The sequence below is a fragment of the Labeo rohita genome, chromosome 1 (genome assembly GCF_022985175.1).
Source record: "Labeo rohita strain BAU-BD-2019 chromosome 1, IGBB_LRoh.1.0, whole genome shotgun sequence".
Taxonomy (NCBI): Eukaryota; Metazoa; Chordata; class Actinopteri; order Cypriniformes; family Cyprinidae; genus Labeo; species Labeo rohita.
This window is the reverse complement of record NC_066869.1, coordinates 19,023,579-19,049,762: the sequence shown is the minus strand read 5'-3', so window position 1 is coordinate 19,049,762 and position 26,184 is coordinate 19,023,579. Positions and strand designations below refer to the sequence as shown.

At 32.8% G+C, this 26,184-nt stretch overlaps 1 protein-coding gene across 6 annotated transcripts in view; it reads left to right on the top strand.

Annotated features, from left to right (window-relative positions):
* The window catches only part of sh3pxd2aa (SH3 and PX domains 2Aa), a 125,234-nt gene that overhangs the window by 32,822 nt on the left and 66,228 nt on the right, over positions 1 to 26,184 (top strand). For all 6 annotated transcript variants that reach the window (XM_051137723.1, XM_051137645.1, XM_051137851.1 and 3 more), the window contains exons 3-5: positions 10,013 to 10,088; positions 12,702 to 12,778; positions 17,289 to 17,380. In XM_051137723.1, coding sequence (XP_050993680.1) covers positions 10,013 to 10,088; positions 12,702 to 12,778; positions 17,289 to 17,380 — 245 coding nt within the window. The remainder of the gene's footprint in view (positions 1 to 10,012; positions 10,089 to 12,701; positions 12,779 to 17,288; positions 17,381 to 26,184) is intronic.

Sequence of the window (26,184 nt, the reverse complement as noted above, 5' to 3'; positions counted from 1 at the left end):
AACTGCAAAATGTTCTGTGATTAAAAGTCCAACTGTGGAATGTTCTAAAATTTAAAGTCAAACTGCGGAATGTTCTAAAATTTAAAGTCAAACTGCGGAATGTTCTAAAATTTAAAGTTAAACTGCGGAATGTTCTAAAATTTAAAGTCCAGCTGCGGAATGTTCTGAAATTTAAAGTCAAACTGCGGAATGTTCTAAAATTTAAAGTCCAGCTGCGAAATGTTCTGAAATGTAAAGTCAAACTGCGAAATGTTCTGAAATTCAAAGTCAAACTGCAAAATGTTCTGCAATTTAAATCCAACTGTGGAATGTTCTGAAATTTAAAGTAAAAAATTTAAAGTCGGGATATTAAGTCAAATTGTAATATATAAAGCTGCATTTACGAAAAAACAAAATTGCAATTGAAATATTTAGGACAAAATTAGAAGACAGTAAAGTGAAACAAAGTCACAATTATGAGATATAAATCTCCAGTTACCGTTTTTATGTATTTGTTAATTCCACTTGGAGGTGGAAAAAAAGGTTTCATGACAGAGTACATAAAACTCTCAGATTTTTTTATCGTGGCATCAAAATGTGCAACCGGACTTTGCCATTGTCTTGTATCTTTACAGAATATACACCATATTCAACCAACTCAACACAGGTCAGTGTCAGTGAGACTACACTAGTGAGTATCAGCCACCTGCAGTGCTGTCCATGTTCCAAAGTCAATAAGAGTACAGTGTGCCCTGATTGTGTCTTCACAACCGTACCTGTAGCGGTGCTGTATTACTGATCTGAGGTCAGTGTGGAGCTGTCGTTGGGGTTCAAGCCAGTTCTGGCTCCTCATATGGAGAGAGTGAGGAGAACGGGGGCTAAATCTGGGTGTGGGCAGACGAGACTGCCAAAGCTCTCCGACCTGCTGCTGGCTGCCCTACATATGCTGCTGAAATAGTCGGTGTGGACACCCACAGTCACTCATTTGTTTGCCAATGCCAAAGCGCTCTCTTGCTTCTCTTTAGTTTCAGGTCTTGGTAGAGAGAGAGTGTGTGTGTGTAATTCAGGCACACTCTCAAAATGTAAGAAGAGACAGGTGAGGAATACGTGACACATTTGGGAAATTGTGTGTCAGAGTGTGATTCATTTTAAATGGACCCGTAAGTTGAATCAGGCATCTCTGGTGACACATAGAACATCTGACAATCTGTCATTTCACAACCCAGAGGTCTTTGCAGCTCTGCCTAGGCTGGTTGCAATTGTGTAAAAAAGGTAATTGTGAAATTAGCTTTAAAATAAAACAAGACAAGTGATGTTATGTGTTATAAAGGCACATCTGGGAGAAATAAAGACGTAATTGTTCGGTCTGTAGTCACATTGGAAGATGTACAGTAACAGTTGTCACAACTGAAGATATACTGTAACTTGATATCTCACAATGTGACTTTATGTCTTGCAATTTGATGTTACTTCACAATTACAAAAAACAAGCAAGTTGCAATTGCAAAATTTAAAGTCATTTTGCAAGATGTAAAGTCACATTGAGAGATATAACATCAAAAGGGGGAGAAATACAATTACAAAAAACAGTGACTTTATATCTCACAAAGTTATAATTGTGTAATATAAAGTCATATGGCAAGAAATAAAGTCACAAGTAGGAGAAACACAGTAACAATTTGGAGATCTAACTTGTAACTGCAAGATAGAAAGACATATTGCAACATATAAAGTCATTGTTTCTTGTAATTGCGACTTTATATCTCACAAAGTTGCAAGTGTGAAATTTAAAGTCATGTTGCGAGATACAAAGTCAGTTGGGGGAAATAAAGGATATACAGTCTCAACTGCAAGATATAAGTCACATTGTTTCTTGTAATTGTGATTTTTATATCAAACAGCGTTTCAGTTAGGAAATCTGAAGTCATACAGCAAGTTATAAAGTCACATTGTGAGATAAAGTTGCTTTTAAGAGAAAAAAAGTCACAGTTATGGGATTTAAAGTCATTGTGAGATATTAAGTCACAATGTTTCTTGTAATCTTTGCAGATTTGCCTCGGATGGTCAGTCTTGGGGTCACATCAAGGGCACTGGATTCCCTCTTTGTCTAATGGGGTTTGGTTAAAGTTACAGTTTCAGACTAACCTCATGTCAATTTTGGGTAGCGCAAAAAAGATCAAAGTTGGTAAACAAAGGGTTAGGCTTGAACTCTGCTACAAAGCGTAATTAGTCAGAGTGCATTTCGTATTTAATAGTTATTCAAAAATGTTTTTTTGTTTGAAACTACACAAGGGTGTGTAATGATGACAGAACTAGATTGTTCCTATAATGTGGTGTTAGAGAACATGTTGTTGTGGGGAATGAAAGAACAATTTGTTCAGTATGACTTATTGAAGATTTCAAACTACTTCAAAACACCGCACGGCACGACACAAAGTCACAGCCAATCAGAACCTGTTTGATGTTTAGTCAACTGTAATGTGAGCAGGATTTTGTACCAGTGAGATTTCACTGTGGATATAGTATAACCAAGCAATTGACAAAATCACATTTGATTGTGTTGCACTTGGCCAATTTTTTTGTTTCATTGACTTGTGTTATTTAAATTGCAAAACCATTCTCACATAAAGTTCTGCTTTCATATATATATATATACTTTTTTTTTTTAAGATAAAAGAAGTTACACAGAAATTTGTGACTGTTAGGGAGGGACTTTCTAATTCTAGAGCGTTTGATTAAAAAAAAAAAAAATGTGTTCAAAAGTCAGAATCAGTAAGATTATGTGTTTATGTATTTTATATTTTAAAGGGGTCATTGGATGCAAAACACACTTTATTTTTGAAAGAAATGCACCTGACGATCTATATAAATGTCTATGTTTGCGCAAATCATTCGTGACCCAGCTTCACCTACAGCAGAAGTGTGTGTAAGGGTTTTTTATGCATCTTTGCAAATCGTCTTTTTTAATAATGCGCTAGTTAGCAAGTTTTGCGGCTAAAGTAAACATTATGGCTCAGCACCACACATAAAAGAGGCGTGGGGTGAGTAGAGCTCATTAGCATTTAAATGAACATGCAACAGAACGGCTCGCTCTAAAAAGGACTGATTTTGACAAGGTAAAAAGGGTGTTTTTTACACTACCACGAGAAATTTTAGCCAAAGTATTCTCTATTTTTTATCAAGTAAACGCAGCTTTGGCGACCGTAAGAGACTTCTTTCAAAAAAACTGAAAAATCTTACCAGCCCCAAACTTTTAAAAACGTAGTGTACTGTATGTAGCTCTGGATGAGTCATCAATAATTTCACTCCGATTTTGCGCCAGAGAATGTAAATTTTAAATGCCTCCGTCTGCTAAAAGTGAATTTTGTCAGTGCATAGTGCACTAGCATATATTTGCCCTCAAATGAAACACAAATGGACTGAAAGCCACAAAATGTTGATTTCAGAGGGTCTGTAGCAAATTCCACTTGCTGTGGTCGTGTGGCAGTCAGTATGCCTTGATGACTCAGTGTTTGGCTGCTGCTCATTCAGCATCACGGAACAACCTTCTGATTCGCATCCCACCAGAAAGAGCCCTGATCTGTATATATAGAGTGTGTATATGTGTGTGTAAGTGTGTTGTCAGTCCAAATGCACATATGTCTCCTGAAACCTGATACTGTGCTCACTAATGCATGTCCGGACTTGATTCACACTATCCATTAGTAACCTGTATGTGTGTGTGTGTGTGTGCAGGCCTGGAGTGAGTCACACTCCCTATTAGGTTCCACAAATGTGTGTGTGTTCATGTGTGCAGTGGAGGTGCTGTTGGGATTGTGTGCAATTGTATCCATGTGTGTCCTGTCAATCAGAGCTCTGGCCAACAGAATAATTCAAGGAAAACAGCTTTCGCTCTCTCTCTCAACCTTTCTCTCTCTTTTTTTCTCTTGCGCTTTACTTCATCTCTCACACTGTTTACTCAAATGGAATCAATAAAGCTGCTCGTAATACTGTAATCAGGGGATTTATTGCGTTCTTGGATCAGTGTAACTACTCTCACCCTTTGGCTACCAGTCGCCTTTACCTTGATTTAAGACAGGCGCTCCAGTGTTTTGGAGGGGAAAGAGCTGATCTTAGATCAGCTTGAAAGCAGTTTCTAAAAGCCGTTTTAAACACCAAAGCCAAAGGGTTTATTTCACTGTACCCAAACAGGGAACCTTTGATTATTAGTGCTGCTTGCTAAGGCATTACTGTTGCTTATATACTTTGAGCAAACCCCTAACCCTAAGTGAAAAATAAACTTGTGTGTAACACTATATAATTTGACAACTCAAATGCAATTACTTTTACTTCTCCAACCAGATTTGCTTATTTTATAAATATAGGTGCAAAATCACAGATCTGTATCAACCTATGAACCAGAATATTAATTAAAAAAATATATAGCCACCCAGAAATGTGTTAATTTTGTAATTTCTCTGTGCAAAAGCAGCTTATTGAGCGGATGTTCTGAGCACACTCTTTGTGATTCCAGGTGGATTATGCTGTGTGTGAGTTTTTGGAAATCTGTCACCCTGCTGAAACTTAGCGAGTCATTTTGGAGACTGTTTGACTCATTTCTAAGTACTTCACAGTTCTTCTCGAAAACGGTTTTCCTTTGAAGCGTATGTCTTCAGAATAACTCAAAATTTGTACAAACTGAACTCTGTGTAATTGGTTGTTTATGACATCATGCAACCCAATTCCATAGCAAGGAGTCACATGACCACTGCCGTTATTTGGGTCACGGGACATGCACATCTCCTGTGTAAAAGGAGCAAGACAGAATGGGGGAGAGATTTGGTACAAGAAACCTTAAAAAAATGTATTCTAAAGGGAGAAATATTACAAAGGTGTAGACTGTAGTAGTGCACTAATAGTTCAGAGCCGCCCCCCCTAGTGTGGCTCCATAGCAGCAAGCACTGTTTAAAGTGTCATGAAATATGCATTGAAGTTTTGACTTCAATAAGCCCATTGATGGAGCTGCGTGACAGAGCTCGCTCTCCTACGGCGTCCTCAAACTCTTCAGCTGTGTTTTACCAGGAGGGCCCCCTGGTGCAGCTCCTTGAAAGGGCTAATCATGAGGTTTATGTGGCTCACACACTTATCTCTGCCTTTGCTGGAGTTACAATCACTCTCATCTCGAACAGGATACTTCATGGAGCTGGATTTGATGTAGGCCCGCTGGTGCAGCTCTGTGATGTGACTTTTTAGGCGTATCGATTTATAAGTGATTTCTAACTCTCTCTCTCTCTGTCACTCTAGAAACTTTTTTTAATAATGATAATAATTATTATTATTGACATTAACATTTATTTATTTTATCAAACAAAGCCTAGCAACTTCTGAAACCCCTCACAACTGCATAGCATTGTAGCAGTGACTTTTTATGTATTTATTTAATTGCAAAAAGAGTCTATTATCAAGTTCTTTGACAATTATTTATATGCATACACACAATATATACAACACGTACAAAAATGCTAACATTATGTATAAATTGAGATTTATACATAAGCGCTGAATAAATAAGCTTTCCATTGATGCATGGTTTGTTAGGATAGGACAATATTTGGCCAAGATACAATTATTTGAAAATCTGATATCTGAGGGTGCAAAAAAATCTAAATATTGAGAAAATCGCCTTTACAGTTGACCAAATTAAGTTCTTAGCAATGCATAGCATTTTTATATATTTACAGTAGGAAATTTCCAAAATATCTTCATGGAACAAGATCTTTAGAACTTAATATCCTAATGATTTTTGACATTAAAAGAAAAAAATTTTGACCCATACAATGTATTGTTGTCTATTGCTACAAATATATCCATGCTACTTATGATTGGTTTTGTGGTCAAGGGTGACATATAAAATGATCTAAAATAAATAAATAGATAAAAAATCACCCCAGATATATATATATATATATATATATATATATATCACCCATGTAATAATACTCTATATTCTTCACTTCTAATAACTTAATTATAAAGACACATAAGAGCTGATACGACACTGCAGAAGACTGAATACAAACCCTGTATCTAAAGAGTTGTTGGTATAGATATATGTGTGTGTGTGTGTGTCCATTCTTCATATCCATTCTCTTCCACACACACCCTGTCATCCAATCACTGGCTTGCTCTCCGATCTCCCCGCCCCCTGTTGCTATGGAGACTCAGGAAATCTTCCAGGTGCCTCACTGGTTGGGAAATACAGCAACTTCTCCTTGTTCAGTCGGTTCTCAATCTCACTCACATCTTAACGTTTCCTCTTTTCTTCCAACCTCTCCTGCTCACTGTGATGTTATTTATCCTGTTTTATCTTCCTTATCATTTTCCTTTCCATTATGTCATTTCCTCATTATGTCTTTCCTTCTGCATTCCATCTCACTCTTTTCTTTTCAATATTTTGATTTTCGATCCCCTCCTTTTTTCACATTATTTTTTTGCCCCTCGTTTTCACATCATTTTCCTCATGCAGAGTTCCACATGCAAGTGATTTTCTTTTCATCGTGTAAATATGCATTGTATTGAATTTCTCTCACACATTATGAATTAAAAAAAACTTAAAATAAATTAAATGTATAGTATTAATTTCTTTAAAAAAATCCAACCGTACCTCAGACTTTTGAATGGTGGTGTATCAAAGCTTCCACAAAAAAAAAAAAAGAGTAAATTATTTAATTTAAGAGTAAATTAAAGTTATGATTCTAAACTTTTTACTGGTAGTGTTCATTTTAAACAACATCTGCTTAAAAATGTTTTAAAAAATGACAAACATACATGTCTGTAGCTGCTCTGTGCTTGAGAGTGACTCAGATAATCTGCAAAAAGCACAAAAATTGTGATATTATCAGCAGAATAAGTTCAGGATCTTGGGAAAATAAAAGCGCAAGATGTTAAACATCTGTGAGACGTGGTTTGTTTTTATCCTTCAATTCTTCATGCCATCTGACCCAGATCCTCACAACCCTATCAGTGTGCATCGGTGACTGTGCTTGCATTGACCCCACATATGTAAACACAGGGGTTGGCTGCATGTGTGTATGTGATCTTTGTCTGTCCTCAATTACAGATTGGCTCAGATTTCCATTACCCCTCTCCCTATGTGCCATGGATTCATGCAAAAGCACAACCAAGAAGGTTTTGGGGGAGATATTTCAGCAAGTCCAGCAGAAACAGCGAAAGACGCTGCACATCTGGTGTGTCCTCGCTCCACAGTCTGACCTTGTTGTACCAGGAGAAAAGACATTCTGACAGGCCTCGTGGGAGAGAAAAGTCAGTTAGAAAGACAGTAAAAAGACAAAAGAATGAGAAAGATAGCCTACAAAATTCTAAATGTGTCTCTTAGCTCGAATTTTCCTGTAGTTTTTTTTTCTGGTCTGCTAAAGCTGAATATTCTAAATGTACAGAATCTGAAAACTCTAAAGATTCTAAATCTAAAGATTGTATTTTCAAAGATTATAACAATAGCCCCTTTTACAGAGTAATACCAGTGAATTGCTGTAAAATTACTGGAACAACTTTACCAGTAAATGCAAAAATAGCAACAACGTTCTGTCTTTTTACCGGTAAAGCACTATTCCCACATCAGTTTCAAAATACCAGTGAACTCGGTGACAACATTTGTAAACATGGACGGGTATACACTGTCAGTGTTTTTGTTGATATTTTCATTTTTGTGTCAAATGTTCATGTTCATGCAGCTGCTTTTGGCCCAGAGACATCATATTAGACAACTTCAAACCAAACAACACAGCACGGAGTTAATGTGACATCTGTGTCAGAATGTTATGATTGGCCCAGGCTTACATTAGCGCATTCTGAACTTGTACATGCTCATACCAGTAATGTCTTTCTGTGTTCACAGAGCACATTACTGGTAATTTACTGGTAATGTTACAACTTCTCATACTGTCGGATTGCCAGAATGAATTTACTGGTATTTTTGAAAAGGTCCTGTTCACACATGATCTCTTAATCGTAATTTACCGGTAATTTACCATTAAAGACTTTATGTGTGAAAGGGGCTAATGTTTCCTGCAGCATATTGTTTTTGAGTTGACTGGATTTGTAAAATTACCGACCTGACAGGTTACTTAGACTGATGTTTTGCTAACCTTACAAATAAGCAAATTAACATTAGTTTCTGGACTAAAAAAAACACAGTAATAGTTTTTGGCTCATTTTGAATCAGACGTCATAACCTTCGGCTCAGTGAGCGAGCAAACAATCCAAGCCAGTTCAGTGAGGAAGTGAGTTGTCTGACTGATTCAGTGGTTCAGACCAGTGACTCCTCCAGTGTTCAGTTAAGTCTGATTCACCAATTGGTTGACTTACTCATTAAAAAGAACTGTACTTGCAGATTGATTGAGTCACATTTGGTGGTGCAAGGACCATATAATAATTGCTCAATTTCTTCATCTTCTCCAAAATGAATCGCTTTTTTGAGGGCCTAAACATGCTCGAAAGATCATGAAACTTTGCACACACGCCAAATTAAAATTTCAACGAAGTTGAAAGCTATGTTTCACATGCGTGTACAAAATTTGGTAGACACATGTAACACGCCAATACCTACAAAAAAGTCGGTACAAAGTGTAATCTGGTGAGTGTAATCTAAAGCGCTTTGTGAGTTTTCGTTGAAGCGTTTTTGATGTTTCACCATGAAACAGGAAGTTGTTCGAATTTAGGCATACAATGTCCGATTTGCATCAAAATTCACATGTTTGATAATAGCCCTGTCCTGAACACATGCCCATATTCAGTTATAGTCATAGCGACACCTGGTGGCAACAGGAAGTGGCATGTTTTATGCTGTAACAAACTTCTCATAGAGATTTAATGACATTAACATTATATTTGGTCAGTCTACTCTAAAGGCCTTTGCAATGTTAAGTTGTGAAGATCTGTTGGCGCCGATGTCGGCAGCGTGCCGACATACAGTGCCGCTGTGCTCCGGGTGTCCCGTGTTCAAATCCCGTCTCGAGGACCTTTCCCGATCCCGCCTCCATCTCTCTCTCCCACTTCGCTTCCTGTTGTTAACAGGATATGTCATGCTTTACACTAACTCAAACAAACCATGTTCAGTCTGCACCAAACTTCATATGTTTGATAAAAGTCCTGGCCTGAAGACATCTACATGCCAATATTCAGTTATAGTCATAGCGCCACCTGCTTGAAGCAGGAAGTTTGGCACATAAAAATGGCTTTGACACATTCCACTTACATCTTATTTACCACTTTAAATGCATGTTGCTCACCATTCGCTTTTTTTCTAAAGCCACCAGGTGACGGTGAGCCCAGGTGTGAGGGTTTCAAAGATTCTAGTGGTAGGAAACAGATGATCACCACTGAATCTTTTTCGCTACAGCTCTGCCTCTGTTAATGTGCTGTTTATATATGTTTTTTTATCAAATGGCTTTATTATTACTAATTTTCATGTAGAGTTTCTTTAACCTTGTAGTCTTTTCCTCATCATTTTTTCTCTTCTTCATTTGGTTCCCACAGCAGCTACTCCTAAGCTTTTGCTCACTCTCTCAGTTCTTGTAAATGTTTCTTACTAATGAGCACAGCCCACCGGGAGTTTCCAGTCAGAGCTCTTGCAGGGTCACATTTGCATGGGAGCCGCTCATGAAGAATCTCCCAGCTTCTGTTGCTGGTTTCCCGTAGATGTTTTTAATTCTTAGAACTGAGATTTACATTTGTTTGTGGGATACTTAGAAATAATCTGCAGCTGTTTGTACTTCAAAAGCCCAAAAGGGACAAATGTGGAGAATTACGGAAAATAAACCGAACAAAATGATTGGGTTTTCAGGAAACAAGAGCCCAGATTTTAAACAGAGATCATGACATTTTTCATTAGACATAAACAGCATTTTGCTTCGTGAGTTTTTCCTAATACACTAAATCAAAACATGTTGTTAGTAAATTGAATTCATCAGTCCAAATTGCATCATCACAAAAAATTGAATCGTTTACATGATGTGTTTCTTGTGTCTTCCCACAGATGCAGATTCTCGACAAGTTCCCAATCGAGGGAGGGCAGAAAGATCCCAAAAAAAGGATTATCCCTTTTCTTCCAGGTGATTTTAGGAGGAGTTTGTCCTCCCCTTCCTCTCCTCTGCACACATACAAACACACAGACAAATACATGGCGTCAGCAGATCTGTCCACGATAAGTCATAGTTATGCTCGGACAGGGTCGTGCTTCCGTTCTTGACTTACTCGCATGCAGGAAGCAGGCACACGAGTCATTGAGATGAGCAGCACCGGGAGAACAAAAGCCATCAATAAGAAGAAAATGAGAAGAGCGAGACACAGACACAGAGAGATCGAGACACGTTTTCCCGGCTTGCTGATGCGGCTGCTCTATTCCCTGGACATTTAGTGTCTCTCTTGTTCTTTGTTTTCCAGCCGTCCCTCTCATTCTGTCTATTTGCTCTCACATCCTTCAATACGAACACACTAGCTGAGATTATCACTGGCTCCATTAGATTATTTACTGGGATGCAATGTAATTGGTCAGATTACTAGAATATTAAATGGATTATAAAATCATTCAGAGCATTTGTAAGGGAATAATAGGGTGTCAAGTGTCAAACCATTAAATCCATGGGCTGTCTCTATTTAATTCCAGTCTGATTGTTAGGCTCCACTGGGACTTTAAAGAGGGACAGATTAGATTTCTATCTATACACATATTACAGAGGCATGCAAAAGTTTGGAAACCCTTGCAGAATCTGTGAAAATGTGAATAATTTAAACAAAATAAGAGAGATCATACAAAATGCAAGTTACAGTATTTTTTATTTAGTACTGTCCTGAGTATGATATTTTACATAAAAGATGTTTACATGATGTTTAGCTGAAATTATTAAAATAACCCCCTTCAAAAATGTGGGAACCCTTCGTTCTTAATACTGTGTGTGGTTATCTAAATGATCTACAACTGTTTTTTTTGTTTTGTGATATTTGTTTATGAGTCCCTTGTTTGTTCTGAACAGTTAAACTGAGCACTGTTCTTCAGAAAAGTCCTCCAGGTCCTGTTTTCCAGCATCTTTTTGCATTTTTGAACCCTTTCCAGCAGTGACGCTGTGATTTTGCAATCCGTCTTTTCACACAGAGGACAACTGAGGGACTCAAACACAACTATTAAAAAAGGTTTAAACATTCACTGATGCTCCAGAAGGAAACATACAGCTTTAAGAGCCGGGGGTGAAAACTTTTGAACAAGTTGAAGATATCCAAATTTTTGTTGATCATTTTTTTTTTTTACAAATTAAGTATAATTTACCTTGATCTTCAAATTCAAAAAGTGTTCATCTCCCGGCTCTTAATGCATCGTGTTTTTTTTTGGAGCATGAGTGAATTTTTGAACCTTTTTTAATAGTTAATGACGGAATTTTTGGGTGAACTATGCCTTTAAAGATTTGTGGGCCTCTGTATTTTGGCCCAAATTTCCTTGAAGGGATATGTGACCCTGGACCACAAAACCAGTCTTAGATAGCACGGGTATATTTGTAGCAATAGCCAAAAATACATTGTATGAGTCAAAATTATTGATTTTTCTTTTATGCTAAAAATCATTAGGATATTAAGTAAAGATCATGTTCCATGAAGATATTTAGAACATTTAGAACATTTTCTACTGTAAATATATCAAAACTTAATTTTTGATTAGTAATATGCATTGCTAAGAATTTCATTTGGACAACTTTAAAGAAGATTTTCTCAATATTTGGGTTTTTTTGGTACCCTCAGATTCCAGATTTTCAGATATTGGAAAGCTTATTTATTCAGCTTGGTCCAGGGCCACATATTTATATCTTAAAAATGTATATGTTAAATTTCAGAGTTAACAGACAGACTAAGAACTAGTAAATTCATTGTGTTACTTGCCACCTTAATTATTATTTGTGAATTTTACTAGCAATTTTTGACTGAAATTGTTTCTACATCAATTATATCTACACCAGGAGGCACATACAGTAATAGTAGAATATGTGACTGAACAAGTCAAGGTGAATCCATGGTTGATTTATAAAGCTTTTGATCAGAAGGATTTTGTTGATTCTGCACAATGCTGAGTATCTCTCAGTGTTTTCTTGAGCGTAAACAGCTTGAGACAAGAGAGCATGACAGCTGGAGCTTGGTGCTACGTGGTGATCTTATCTCCTCCAAATGTCTGAATCTGATTAAGACGTTCCAGATCTGAAGGAGAACACATGGCATCTCTCTTCAGTAGCTGCTCTGTGTATCATGTTTCTAAACATTTTCTTAAGGGCTATTTTAAAATGCAGTGGATTTAAACAATAAAGATTTTGTTTCTCCATCTAGTTGGGGCCAGTACTTCTGATTTTTACTTGCCCTGTCAACATATGAGAAATAGTTATCTAAGCCGCATATTTTTTAATTTCATTTTATTATTATTTTATTTTATTAAAGCAATCATGTCAAATAATAAACAAACACTTTCTGTAAAACACTGAATATAATGCAACATATTTGTGTATCAGTTTTTAATGCATTTTAACTGCTTTTCAAGCTGTCATTCAAGCCACTCTTGCATTTTCAACAAAAAGCTATTTTTGGAAACTAGATAATGTTATTATAGATTACATTATGTTATTACATACTGCTATTATAAAATGATTTTGTGAAGTATTTCATATTTAATTCTACCTTTTATTTTAAAGGCAAAATCCTATTCCGACGAAGTCATGTGAGAGACGTGGCCATGAAGAGACTACGTTTTATTGACGACTATTGCAGAGTAAGTCTCTCTTTCCTTCCTTCCTTCCTTCCTCTTTGTCGGTGCTTATGTTTTTATTTTCTTATTTAATATGTGTAGGCTGTATTGCTTTATTTAGAAAACCATTAAACTGTGAAAGGTTCTTTATAGCCCTTTTCCTTTGATAAACACTGTTTTTGTGTGTCACATGTTGTCCTAAGGAAGTGTTGCTCACATACTCATGTGTGTGTGTTCAGCATATGAGGTTGATAACGTCAATAAGAGTGTAGTTATGACAAAGGTGTTCCACAAGGTTCAGTATTAACCCTTTTTATTTTTACTGATATTTTTTGCAGTCCTTCTGCTGTTCAAATAAGTAATAGTAGTTCATTCAAAAAGAGTACATATAAAAATAGGAACAGTAAAATAAAATAATTTAGCAGCTAGGGTTGTGCCGACAGACGATAGTACCGTGTATCGACGATAGTCAGAGATATCGCCTGTTGCTGATGCTTTTGACGATACCAAAACGATTATTATTATTATCCGCCTAACTTTAGCAACGCAGTGCAGAGAGCCACTTCTGAGGCACTTTAGAAACTTGCCGTGAGGTGGCTGGTATATAAACACAAAGGCACAAATCACGGTGAGCGGGAGGGGGTGTTTTGGGTGGGAAGCATGCAATCTGTAATTGCATGCAGTTGTTGACTCTCGCGAAAGCGTGCAATCGCTTTCTTATGCGCGCTGTTTTTCTGGTTTTACTTTCACTTTTGAAATCGATCACTTTTGAAATCGATCTAGCCTAGCCTAGCCTGAGTTTATGCAGGCTAGTTCTTTGATAACATAGGCTAAATGTTCTTTACTCGTTTTCTGTAGCTGCTTTTAGAATAACTAAGGAAATGTAAGCATTAGTAGCTAACTTACAATGTTTTTTATTAAATTATCATGTTGAACACAAATGAAGTCATACTGAAAACATTAGGCTGCTTTTAGCCTTATGCTGGTGTTGGAAGAGTACCGCAAACATATTTTTGCATTCCCATTTGCTCAAATAGCAAAAGAAAAACTACACGACAGTGTTTTTACGACTTTCAATCAAAGGAAAAAAAATGAGAGAGACTGATATCGGCAGTCAGAAGAGAGAGCAATGTCAAGTTTTCTGTCCTTCCCATAGACGCGGCATTAGACACACCCTTGCATAGCGTTAACTAGTTTTTTTGTAACTTGATGAAAAGGTGGTATAATACAAAGCATAGTTATGTGTTATAAATGCACATACATATTTTTAAAAATCAAAATATAAAAAAGTTTGAAGGATTTATGATGATGACCGTTAAAACACGTCATCACAGGCTTGTGAAAAGGGTCCTTTCTGACCCAGCTGGTTGGGTTAAATGTTTTTACCAAACATGCTGGGTTATTTTATAAATAACTAAGTCAACTACCCTGGTGAAAAAAACAGCATATGCTGGTAGGTATGTTTTGATGCTGGAATGCTGGTTAGGTAGGTTTTGATGCTGGTTTAAGCTGGTCCTTTGCTGGTTTTTGCTGGTCATGTTGCTGGTCAAGGACCAGCATGAACCAGCAAAGGACCAGCATAAACCAGCTAAGGACCAGCATAAACCAGCAAAGGACCAGCTTAAACCAGCAAAGGACCAGCTTAAAGACTTTATAAATGAAATAAAATGTATACAAACCTTTATTTCGGTGATGAAGTGCACCAAATCAGCAGGGCTGAGAACCAGTATCTCCTGAGGACTCAAAGGAGATACCCAGCGTTAAAAAAGACCCAGCAGCTTAGTTACAGAATTTTTTTTTTTAAATAACCCAATAAAAGTTGAACCCAGCATTTGGGTTAAAAAAATAACCCAGCACCTGGGTAAAAATGTTAAAAATAACCCAATAAAACAACCCAACGGGCTGAACGCAGCATCTGGGTTAAAAAAATAACCCAGCATTTAGAGTGTGGTCAACTTTTTTGCTTCAAGTTATCTTAATATCAGTAAAACTGCTTTGTTGTGTTGAAACAATTTGGTTTATGTATTTTCAAGACCCTCCAGCCTATTGTTTTGACATCCTCTAGGGAGTTTCAAGTTTTAAATAGTGATGTCAGATCCCCTCAAACCACAAATTTTACCCTAAGTGAAGGGAAGCGGCGCTGGAGTTTTGAGCATGTTCACCACATCAGATTTTGAGAGTAAACTTGCCTCATTATCAGAGAATATCTCCCATCTTGTTGAAATATGATTATGCTAATGTGCTGAACAACAAAATTCTCACAGCACGCATGAAAATGAGTCTGTTGAAGTCTTTGACAAACACGTCACATTAGTTTATAAATGACAGCAAACAAACACTTGCACTTATTGGTATTCACTGTCATGTTTACTTTGCCAATAGCTATAGGTTACCCAATAACACCCTTAAAATTTGTTGTGGGACTTTAACGACTTGTTTCTTCCTCTTCTCTATTTCTTCTCCTCTTTATCTTTTCCCCTCGAGTGACTTGACTCCTTTTCTTTCCTTCCCCCTCCTTCCTGATGGAATAGAGCCCACTTTTTTTAAACAATCCCCACACACACACAGTGCATGTAAACAAACACACACACACACATTAAAGTGGAGAGCAGCTGTTAAAGTGGGTTGAGATAGTGAGATAGTGAGGCTGCATTATGGGATGTCTTGGAAGAACTGCTGTTGTGGCAACAATCTCCATGACATCCACACAAAGGACATTAAAAAGACACTTCCAAAAATAGATTAGAACATAGAATTAATCTTAATGCAAATGTGTCTTTAGATGCTCATCTATAATGACAGCCGATTAACAACTGTATGGAGGTTATACACATTTCAGGCAACAAGTTTCGTTATTCTTTATTCTAAAGTACTAAAAAAACTACTTTTGAAATAAAAATTGATATGAGCATAAAGATGTTAAAATTCACAAACTTACTAAAACTTGACGTAAAAAATTACAAGTACTAAAAAACAAATACTGAAATAAAATTAATATGAGCATAAAAATGTCAAAATACACCAAATTACTAAAACTTTACTTAAAATTACAAGTACTAAAAAACTACTACTGAAATAAAAATTAATATGAGCTACAGTATGTAGACATAAATATAAAAAAATAAATAAAAATGTCAAAATACACAAAATTACTAAAACTTTACTTAAAATTAAGGCTACAAAAAACTAATATCAAAATAAAAATAATACAAGCATAAAAATGTCAGCATACACAAAATAACTAGAACTTCACGTAAAATTACAACTACTAAAAAACTAATACTAAAATAAAAATTAATACGAGCATAAAGATGTCAAAATTCACAAAATTACTAAAACTTTACATAAAATTACAAGTACTAAAAAAATACTGAAATATAAATTAATATGAGCATAAAAATGTCAAAATACACAAAATTACTAAAACTTTACTTAAAACTACAAGCACTAAAAAGCTAATACTGAAATAAAAATGAATATGAGCTACAGTATGTAGACATAAATATAAAAAATAAATAAAAATGTCAAAATACACAAAGTTACTAAAACTTTACATAAATTAAAAGTAAAAAAAGAACTTTTAAAATTACAAGTACTAAAAAACTAAGACTAAAATAAAATTAATATGAGCATAAAGATGTCAAAATCAAAATTACTAAAACTTTACTTAAAATTAAAATACTAAAAAAAAAACTAATACTGAAATTAGTGCAAGCTACAGTATTTAGGCATATATATATAGATATATTATTTTATTTTATTGTTTATAGTTTTTTATTTGATTTTATTTGTTTTTAGTCACTCTGAACTGACAGCTTTTGTTTAACATTTATTTACAGCAGCCTTTAATTTTGTGACAGTTGATTATATGGCATTTAGATAACAAACTTCCTCCAGATTTCCTCTGTGCTTACACAGTAAAACACATCAAAATCCCTTCATGAGAGAGAGAGGAACGTGTCTTTGAAGGGCTTAAACGTATGATGTTTACCAGCTATTTCCTGAAAGCTTTAATTAGACAAACCATCTCTATTTAATTGCATTGTGTTCTTCAAAGATAAATAAATAACAGGGTTTACTCCAGGGATTCTTCGGAGGAGTTGTCTCTCTCTTGCTCTTTCCTTTTCATTTTTTCTTCTGTTCTTTTGCTGCGTTTCAAATCATGTTTGAGAGCTTTCAAAGCAGTTGGAACACAGAGTGAATTTGTTAGACAAATGTTTGTGCAAAAATGGCATCTTTAGAATCCAAGTCAAATATTTTAAACTAAAATCGTAAAATCAGAATAGTGTTTTCTTAATTTTTAAATTATGTACTTTTTGTAGTGTTCAAGATCCATTTCAAACATTAAAGTCATTCTGCAACTAATGCAGAAAATTATGTTTTCATTTTCTATGTCTATATTTATCACTGACCCTTGTGGAGATTTTCTAAGGAAGTAACATTTAGGGATTCATTAGTCCTGTTATGTTTTCTGGGTGGTTATTCTGTTGTTTTGGTTCTGATTGTCCGGTTTCGTGTCCTGTCTGTCTGTCAGGCGCTGGTCCGGCTTCCTCCCCAGATCTCGCAGAGCGAGGAAGTTCTCCGCTTCTTTGAGACTAAACCAGATGATATCAACCCTCCCGTAGAGTGAGTGTCACACAGACCTTCACAAATCAATGTCTTCACATTCTCTCACGTAGAGTAACCTCAATGAATGTATTCACACAAATATGATACTCTGGCTATATTTGGAATGGAATACAGTACTGCTTAATGGATACCACACAACACTGTATGCTGAAAGTATATTTTAAAAATAGCATGTGAAAAAGTATTCAGTAACAACAAATGTTCAAAGGTTGACACATTCATTTTTGTCTCAGATGCTTCTCTTAAAATGCATTAGAGTGTAAAAAAATAAGCAATTAGCTGATTTGAATTTAAATAAAGAAAGATAATTTGGTCTTGGAGGAATCTGAGGATATTTGAGTATTTGTTTATAGATTTGTGCACAGTTTGAAGCATTGTTGAGCTCACTTATGAAACTCTGGAGCAAGCTAAGGCTAAAATTAAAACTAAAACCATTAATAAATTCTTTACATGAAATTAATGTGACCTGAAATGAAAATGTGAACAAGTTTAAATTTTTATTTCATTTTATTTTATTTTAGCAAGTTGCCAAGGTTTAATTTCCCATGTCTTTTACAGTACTTAAAACTAAATCTGAAATAAAAATGAATATATATGTATATATATATATATATATATATATATACAAATAAAACTGTCAAAATGTACAAAATTACTAAAATTTTACTTTAAATTAAAAGTATAAAAAAAAATACTAGCTACAATATATAGACACACACACACACATACATATATAACAAATAAAAATGTCAAAATACACAAAATTGCTAAAACTTTACTTTAAATTAAAAGAACTAAAAAAACTAATACTGAAATAAAAATTAATTCAAGCTACAATATATAGACACACACACATATATAAATGTATATATAAATAAAAATGTCAAAATACACAAAATAACTAAAACTACTTAAAATTAAAAATACTAAAAAAACTAATACTGAGATAAAAATTAATATGAGCTACAGTACGTAGACATAGAAAATGTCAAAATATATAAAATTACTAAAACTTTACATCAAATTACAAGTACTAAAAAAACTAATACTAAAATAAAATTTAATACGAGTATAAAATGTCAAAATACCCAAAATTACTAAATCTTTACTTAAAATGACAAGTACTAAAAAAACTAATACTTATGACCATAAAAATGTCAAAACACACAAAATAACTAAAAATTTACTTAAATTTAAAAAATACTAAAGCTAATACTGAAATAAAAATGTATGCGAGCTACAGTATATAGACATATATAAAACTAACAAAATGTCAAAATACATAAAAAAAACTACTAAAAACTAAAAATTATAAATAAAAAATAATACCAGCTACAGAATAGACATATATAAAAAACAAATAAAATTGTCAAAATACACAAAATTACTAAAACTTTACTTAAAATTAAAAGTACTAAAAAACAAATACGAATATGAATACGAGCTACAGTATACAGTATATAATATACAGTACATATACAGTATATAAAAACAAATAAAAATGTCAAAATACACAAAATTACTAAAACTTTACCTAAATTTAAAAGTAAAATGGAAAACTTAAACATAAAAATGATTTCAAAATAATAATAAAAACTGTAACAGTATATCAGTGATTAAGGAGAAACATCTGAGAATCCGTATACGTCAACAAAAGTCTCCATTTGTGATTTTATTGATTATGGCACTGGAAATGGAAGATTGAGTGGGTTGCTGTGTGGGATACAATATTCCATGCAATGTTTTCTGGATATTGAGGAAATGTGCTGTACACATTATACATGCCTGATTTCTCACACTCCCACACATTCTGCATGCTGTTGTGTACATTTTTGAGCCTCCCTGCTGTATTTACATGCTTTCCTTTGATTAGCTCTGTAAGAATTTTTGCAGTTTGGCTCTCAAGAATGTCACTTCTTAATTGTAAGAGAATGTGTGTGTGTGAAGAGAGGTGCAAATGTGTTTCTATGTGTGAAAGAGAAAGAAACCACGGTTTTTCTTCATTATCCAGCTTTAAGATACTCCCAACCTGACACCTTTTAATCACAGGGATGGTACTGTTTAATTAACACTGATGTGGATGTGCGTGGCCCTCTGTGAGCGTGTTCTGTATATGAACGTCTTCCCCCAGGCTGGGCCATAATTAGCTTTCATGAATCCCATGAAAATTTGAGCCGAAAAAATAACCTAAAAAATGAAAGACAAAAAATTAATAGAGAGAGAAAGCCACATTAAAAATAGTGTATTTGCTATATGAACCACTGTTCAAATGTTTGGGGTCAGTAAGGTTTTTTTTTTTTTTTTTTTTTAAGAAACTAATACTATTTTTTTCACAGTATTCACAGTATAACACAGTTTAAGTTGAGATTTTTAGAGAGATTATTAAGACATTTGCAGCCAAGGTTTATTTTATTTTATTTTATTTTATTTTATTTTATTTTATTTTATTTTATTTTATTTTATTTTATTTTATTTTATTTTATTTTATTTTATTTAGTTTGGCGCTTTATTGAGATCACTTCTTTAACAGCATTCAAGCCATTTCAGAGAGATTATAAAGAGATTTGCAGCACAGGTTATTTATTTTATTTTATTCTATTTTATTTTACAGTTTGAGGCTTTATTGAGATCACTTCCTAATTTCTTAAGACATTTGCAGCACAGGTCATTTTATTTTATTTTATTTTATTTTATTTTATTTTATTTTATTTCACAGTTTGAGGCTTTATTGAGATCACTTCCTAATTTCTTAAGACATTTGCAGCACAGGTCATTTTATTTTATTTTATTTTATTTTATTTTATTTTATTTTATTTTATTTTATTTTATTTTATTTTATTTTACAGTTTGAGGCTTTATTGAGATCACTTCCTAATTCCTTAAGACATTTGCAGCACAGGTCATTTTATTTTATTTTATTTTACAGTTTGAGGCTTTATTAAGATCACTTCCTAATTCCTTAAGACATTTGCAGCACAGGTCATTTTATTTTATTTTATTTTATTTTACAGTTTGAGGCTTTATTGAGATCACTTCCTAATTCCTTAAGACATTTGCAGCACAGGTCATTTTATTTTATTTTATTTTATTTTACAGTTTGAGGCTTTATTGAGATCACTTCCTAATTCCTTAAGACATTTGCAGCACAGGTCATTTTATTTTATTTTATTTTATTTTATTTTATTTTACAGTTTGAGGCTTTATTAAGATCACTTCCTAATTCCTTAAGACATTTGCAGCACAGGTCATTTTATTTTATTTTATTTTAATTTAATTTAATTTTATTTAATTTTATTTAATTTTATTTAATTTTATTTTATTTTACAGTTTGAGGCTTTATTGAGATCACTTCATAATTCCATAAGACATTTGGAGCACAGGTCGTTTTATTTTATTTTATTTTATTTTATTTTATTACAGCAAGCATTAAATGAATCAGAAGTGACAGTAAATACATTTACATTTACAATAAAAATCTAAAAAAATGTATCTGTAAATCTAAATTTGTCACAATTTTCACAAAAATATTAAGCAGCACAGCTGTTTTAAACACTGATGATAATAATAAATGTACTTTTAATAAATTAATTACATTTTAAAATATTTTACATTGAAAACAGATTGTTTAAATTGTAATAATATTTCACAAAATAACTGTTGTTACTGTATTTTTGATCAGCTTTGGTAAGCATAACAACAACAACAACAACAAAAGAGCAGTGGTGTTTATATTTCAATTTTTTTTTCATTTATTTATTTTAAGTATAAATAAATCCAACCATAAAAGCAGAACAAATGACTTGAGCTTCAAAGTTTTATTTTTTTTTAATCACAATTGTTTATGATTTTTAATTTTAATGAGGGTATAATTACTGAGTTATAATTGTTATTCTTTCAGTCGCTGCTGGATTGTTTTGTAATCTCATGTAAGCAGCTCTGTTTGCTCTAGTAGCAGAATGAAAAAACGAACACGAGTCTGTGACCGTTTACTTTCATGCTTGTGTCTTTATATTTTCTTTTCTGTTGCTTGGGCACTGTTTCTGTACTCGGAGCTGTCCATCACATACTCATTTTAAATTCTCTGCTTTTCTTTCCCTGTGTCTGGATTTCTCCCTGGTGATATGAAGTAGGCAATCTATTTTCATGTTCAAAACACATTCATCATATGCTGCAGCAGCTACACACAACCACGCACTCACACACACCAACACACACACACACACACACACACAAACACTGCTCGCTCTTTACAACCATGCTGTAGCTATCCAGAAAAAAAAAATACTAATAATTTTGTCTGTCGTCTACAGTGCAACCTTGAACACTCTCGTAATTTTATGTTGCTGCTCGTGTCTGTGAGGAGTTCTTTATATTATGACAGTCCAAATCTGACAACAAATTATGAGTGTGTGTGTGTGCCCGTGGATGTGTGTGTTTACAGGATGTTATAATCAAGGACGTACATTTAATATATACTTCATTCATATTTTTAAAAACATTTAATCTAAAGTAAATTATAAAAAGGTTTGATCCTTTATTCTGATTGGACAATACAACATTCCAGCCATTTCACAGTGATTATTTAAACATTTGCACCACAGGTGATTTATTTATTTATTTATTTATTTATTTTCAACACAGATTGAGGCTTTGTTGAGATCACTGCTTAAACAGCATTCCAGCCATTTCAGAGAGGTTATTAAGACATTTGCAGCACAGGTTATTTTTTTTATTTTATTTTATTATTTAATTTTTTATTATTTTGTCTTGTTTTATTTTATTTATTTTTATTTTTTATTTTATTTATTTTTTAACACAGTTTGAGGCTTTATTGAGATTACTTCTAAACAGCGTTCCAGCCATTTCAGAGAGATTATTAAGACATTTCCAGCACAGGTTATTATTTTATTTTATTTTATTTTATTTTATTTTATTATTTTATCTTATTTTATTTTATTTATTTATTTATTTTTTTTTTTTTAACACAGTTTGAGGCTTTATTGAGATCACTTCTAAACAGCATTCCAGCCATTTCAGAGAGATTATTAAGACATTAATATTTTTATTTTATTTTATTTTATTTATTTATTTTTTACAAAGTTTGAGGCTTTGTTGAGATCACTTCTTAAACAGCATTCCAGCTATTTGAGAGAGATTATTAAGACATTTCCAGCACAGGTTATTATTTTATTTTATTTTATTATTTTATTTTATTTATTTTTATATTTTATTTTATTTTTTAACACAGTTTGAGGCTTTATTGAGATCACTTCTAAACAGCGTTCCAGCCATTTCAGAGAGATTATTAAGATATTAATATTATATTTTATTTCATTTTTGTATTATTTTATTTTATTTTATTATTTCATTTTTTATTTATTTTTTTATTTATGTTATTTTCTTTTTTTTTTTTTTTTTTTTTTTTTTTCACACAGTTTGAGGCTTTGTTGAGATCAGAATTCCAGCAATTTCAGAGAGATTATTAAGACATTTGCAGCACAGGTTGTTTTATTTCATTTCATTTTATTTTATTAAATTTTTCTATTATTTTATTTTATTTTATTTTATTTCAGAGAGATTATTAAGACATATGCAGCACAAGTTATTTTATTTTATTTTTAATTTTTTTATTATTTTATTTTATTTTAACACAGTTTGAGGCTTTGTTGAGATCACTTCTTAAACTCTAGAGCAGGGTTATTATTTTTTAATAAAACTAAAATTAAAACTATATATATACATATGTAAATGTAAATTAAATAAAAAGTTTCATCTCGTAATTTTTCATTTTGCTCAACTTGAAGTACTAAAAAATTGAAAGGTGAATTAAAAATGAATAAGAGCTCCAGTATATAGACAAATGTCTATAAAACAAAAAACAAATAAAAATGTAAGAGACATAACATTATAGAACATCATCTTATCATATTTATCAAAAGTGCCAGTAATAAAATGTTACTGTCACTTTTGATCATTTTAACATGTCCTTCCTAAATAAACTAGTAATTTCTTTCAATAAGTACAAATAAATAAATAATAAAAGATGTATATATAAAATAATAATAACAATTGATTTATTCATTCCAGCTCTAGTCTGTTTATCTGTCTCACTAAACTTTAAATTGCATCTGTTCCTTCTATCAGTGTTCCACTTCATTCATTTTTGTGGTTTATGTACCTGATGTTCGAGGACTGACTGTCTTGACTCTTATGTTGCTGTGCTGCGCTTTTCACATTTCTGAGTGTTAATTTCTCAGCACGCTATTAGAACAGACACATTGCTGCTAATCGCTGAACAGCCTTATGTCGTTCCCCTCTGCGGGTTTGTTGTTATGCTGCTTTAGTTGCTAGAAGTTTAAAACCACTTTCCATGTTCGTGTGTGTGTGGTTTACAGACTGCGTCCTACAGTGAACTGTATATGATAGGCGGATTTATATCAGGCTAAGCTGGATGAGTGCGTCTCTCAGTGTCAGATATACAGACTGAATCACATGGAGTCCAGCAGTTAGTAAATCAAAATGAAACAGGGGCCCTGATCTTTAAGAGTGTGTGTCTGTGAGTGTGCAATGCATCCTATCGGTTATCAGTGTCTGTGTGTGTTTGTGTCACTCCCTGGCAAACATCCACAACACTAAAGATTGTACTGTACATGTACTAAATTTGTACGTGTCTAGCAGTAGATATACTACAATTGGCCACACAAATGTAAGTATCTTTCTGTATATATTGATTCTCCAGCAGCAGCATATGTTCTACTCAGCTGTTCACACTAAGCGTGCTGATCTTTTTCTGTGGTGTGATTTCACAGGTGTCTGTTTCTTAACTAATGTGAGACACTTGAAATGGCTTACAGCAACGCTCTAATGCTGTCATACAGATGTATGCCTGCAAACAAAACAATCAGATTAGCAAGCTTTGCTGCGAATGGAGGAGAGATTAGTGTTATTAGAACATGCAATACCAATCAAAAGCTTGGGGTCAGTAGTTTTTATTTTATTTTATTTTATTTTATTTTATTTTATTTTATTTTATTTTATTTTATTTTATTTTATTTTATTATTTAAATTCAGCAAGGATGCATTCAATTGATCAAAAATTACAGTAAAGACAGTATAAGGTTCCAGAAGATTTCTTTTTCAAAAAATTGCTGTTCTTTTGAGCATTAAAGTAGACTGGATTAATGGCTGCTGAAAAATCAGCTTTGCCATTACAGGAATAAATTAGATTTGAAAATATTTAAAAATTTAAAAAATAATTTTAAAATGTAATAATATTTCACAATACTACTGATTTTACTGTATTTTAAATTAAATAAATGCTGTGTTGGTGATATTTTATTTTATTTTTATTTTATATTATTTTATTTTATATTGTTTTAAATTAAATTAAATTAAATTAAAACTTTCAGCAAGGGTGCATTAAATTTATTAAAAATAAAAAAGAAATATTCTGGAATATTATAAATGTCCTTACATTTATAATATTCCAGAATAATTCTTTATCAAAAAGAAGTATCATGTTAAAGTTGATGTGACACTGAACACTGGAGTAATGGCTGTTGAAAAATCAGCTTTGTAATTACAGGAATAAATGACATTTAAAAATATTTAAAAGTATAAAAATTTTTTTAAAATGTAATAATATTTCACAATACTACTGATTTTACTGTATTTTTAATTAAATAAATGCCGCATTGGTGATATTTTATTTTATTTTATATTGTTTTATTTTATTTTATTTTTCAGCAAGGATGCATTAGAGTTATCAAAAATGAAAGTAAGGACATTTATAATATTCCAGAATATTTCTTTTTCAAAGAAATGCTGTTCTTTTGAGCGTTAAAGTATCATGATGTGACACTGAACACTGGAGTAATGGCTGTTGAAAATTCAGCTTTGCCATCACAGGAATAAGTTATATTTTAAAATATTTAAAAGTATAACAATTATTTTTAAAATGTAATAATATTTCACAATACTACGGTAATCATAAGAGACTTTTTTCTAATTTATTTTATTAATTGTTAAATAAATGAATACTTTTATTCAGCAAGAATGCATTAAATTGATCAACTGACAATAAAGACCTTAATAAAGTTAAAAAAATATTTCTGTTTCAAATAAATGCTGTTCTTTTGAGCATTAAAGTATCATGTGACACTGAAGACTGCTAAAAATTCAGACTTGCATCACAGGAATAAATAACATTTTAAAATATTGTAAAATATTTATTTTATTTTATTTATTTCACAATACTACTGATTTTACTTTGTTTTTGATCAAATAAATGCATCATTGGTGATCATAAGAGACTTTAATATAATATAATATTATATATATATAATATATATATTTTTTTTTAATTTGAGAAAGCCATTCTGTCTGATTTTGGAAATAGGATACATTCTGAAATGTCTTTATGTATCTTTATATATTACAAAATGTTTATATTGCAGAAATGGTGAGTATTTTGTTTCATTCTGAATTCAGCTTCTGTCATCAGTTACAGTACATATTGTTCCATTATGACTTACTTTCTTTTGTTTTTGAAAATGTACTGACCGCTCTTTTCTATATACTGATAGTAAGTCATAAAAGTATGACTAGTGCACTATTTCAAGCCATACAGTAGCTTCATATGATGAACAAACGGGAATTCAAGCCAATATTCACTCATAATCTTATGTAATGGTAGTTTCTTTGTCATTTTGAAGCTGAGCAGCTTAAATTACTAAAAAAGAGAGTGACTATATCTTGAAATTTCATTTTTGGATGAACTACTCTTTTAAATGACCAGATGT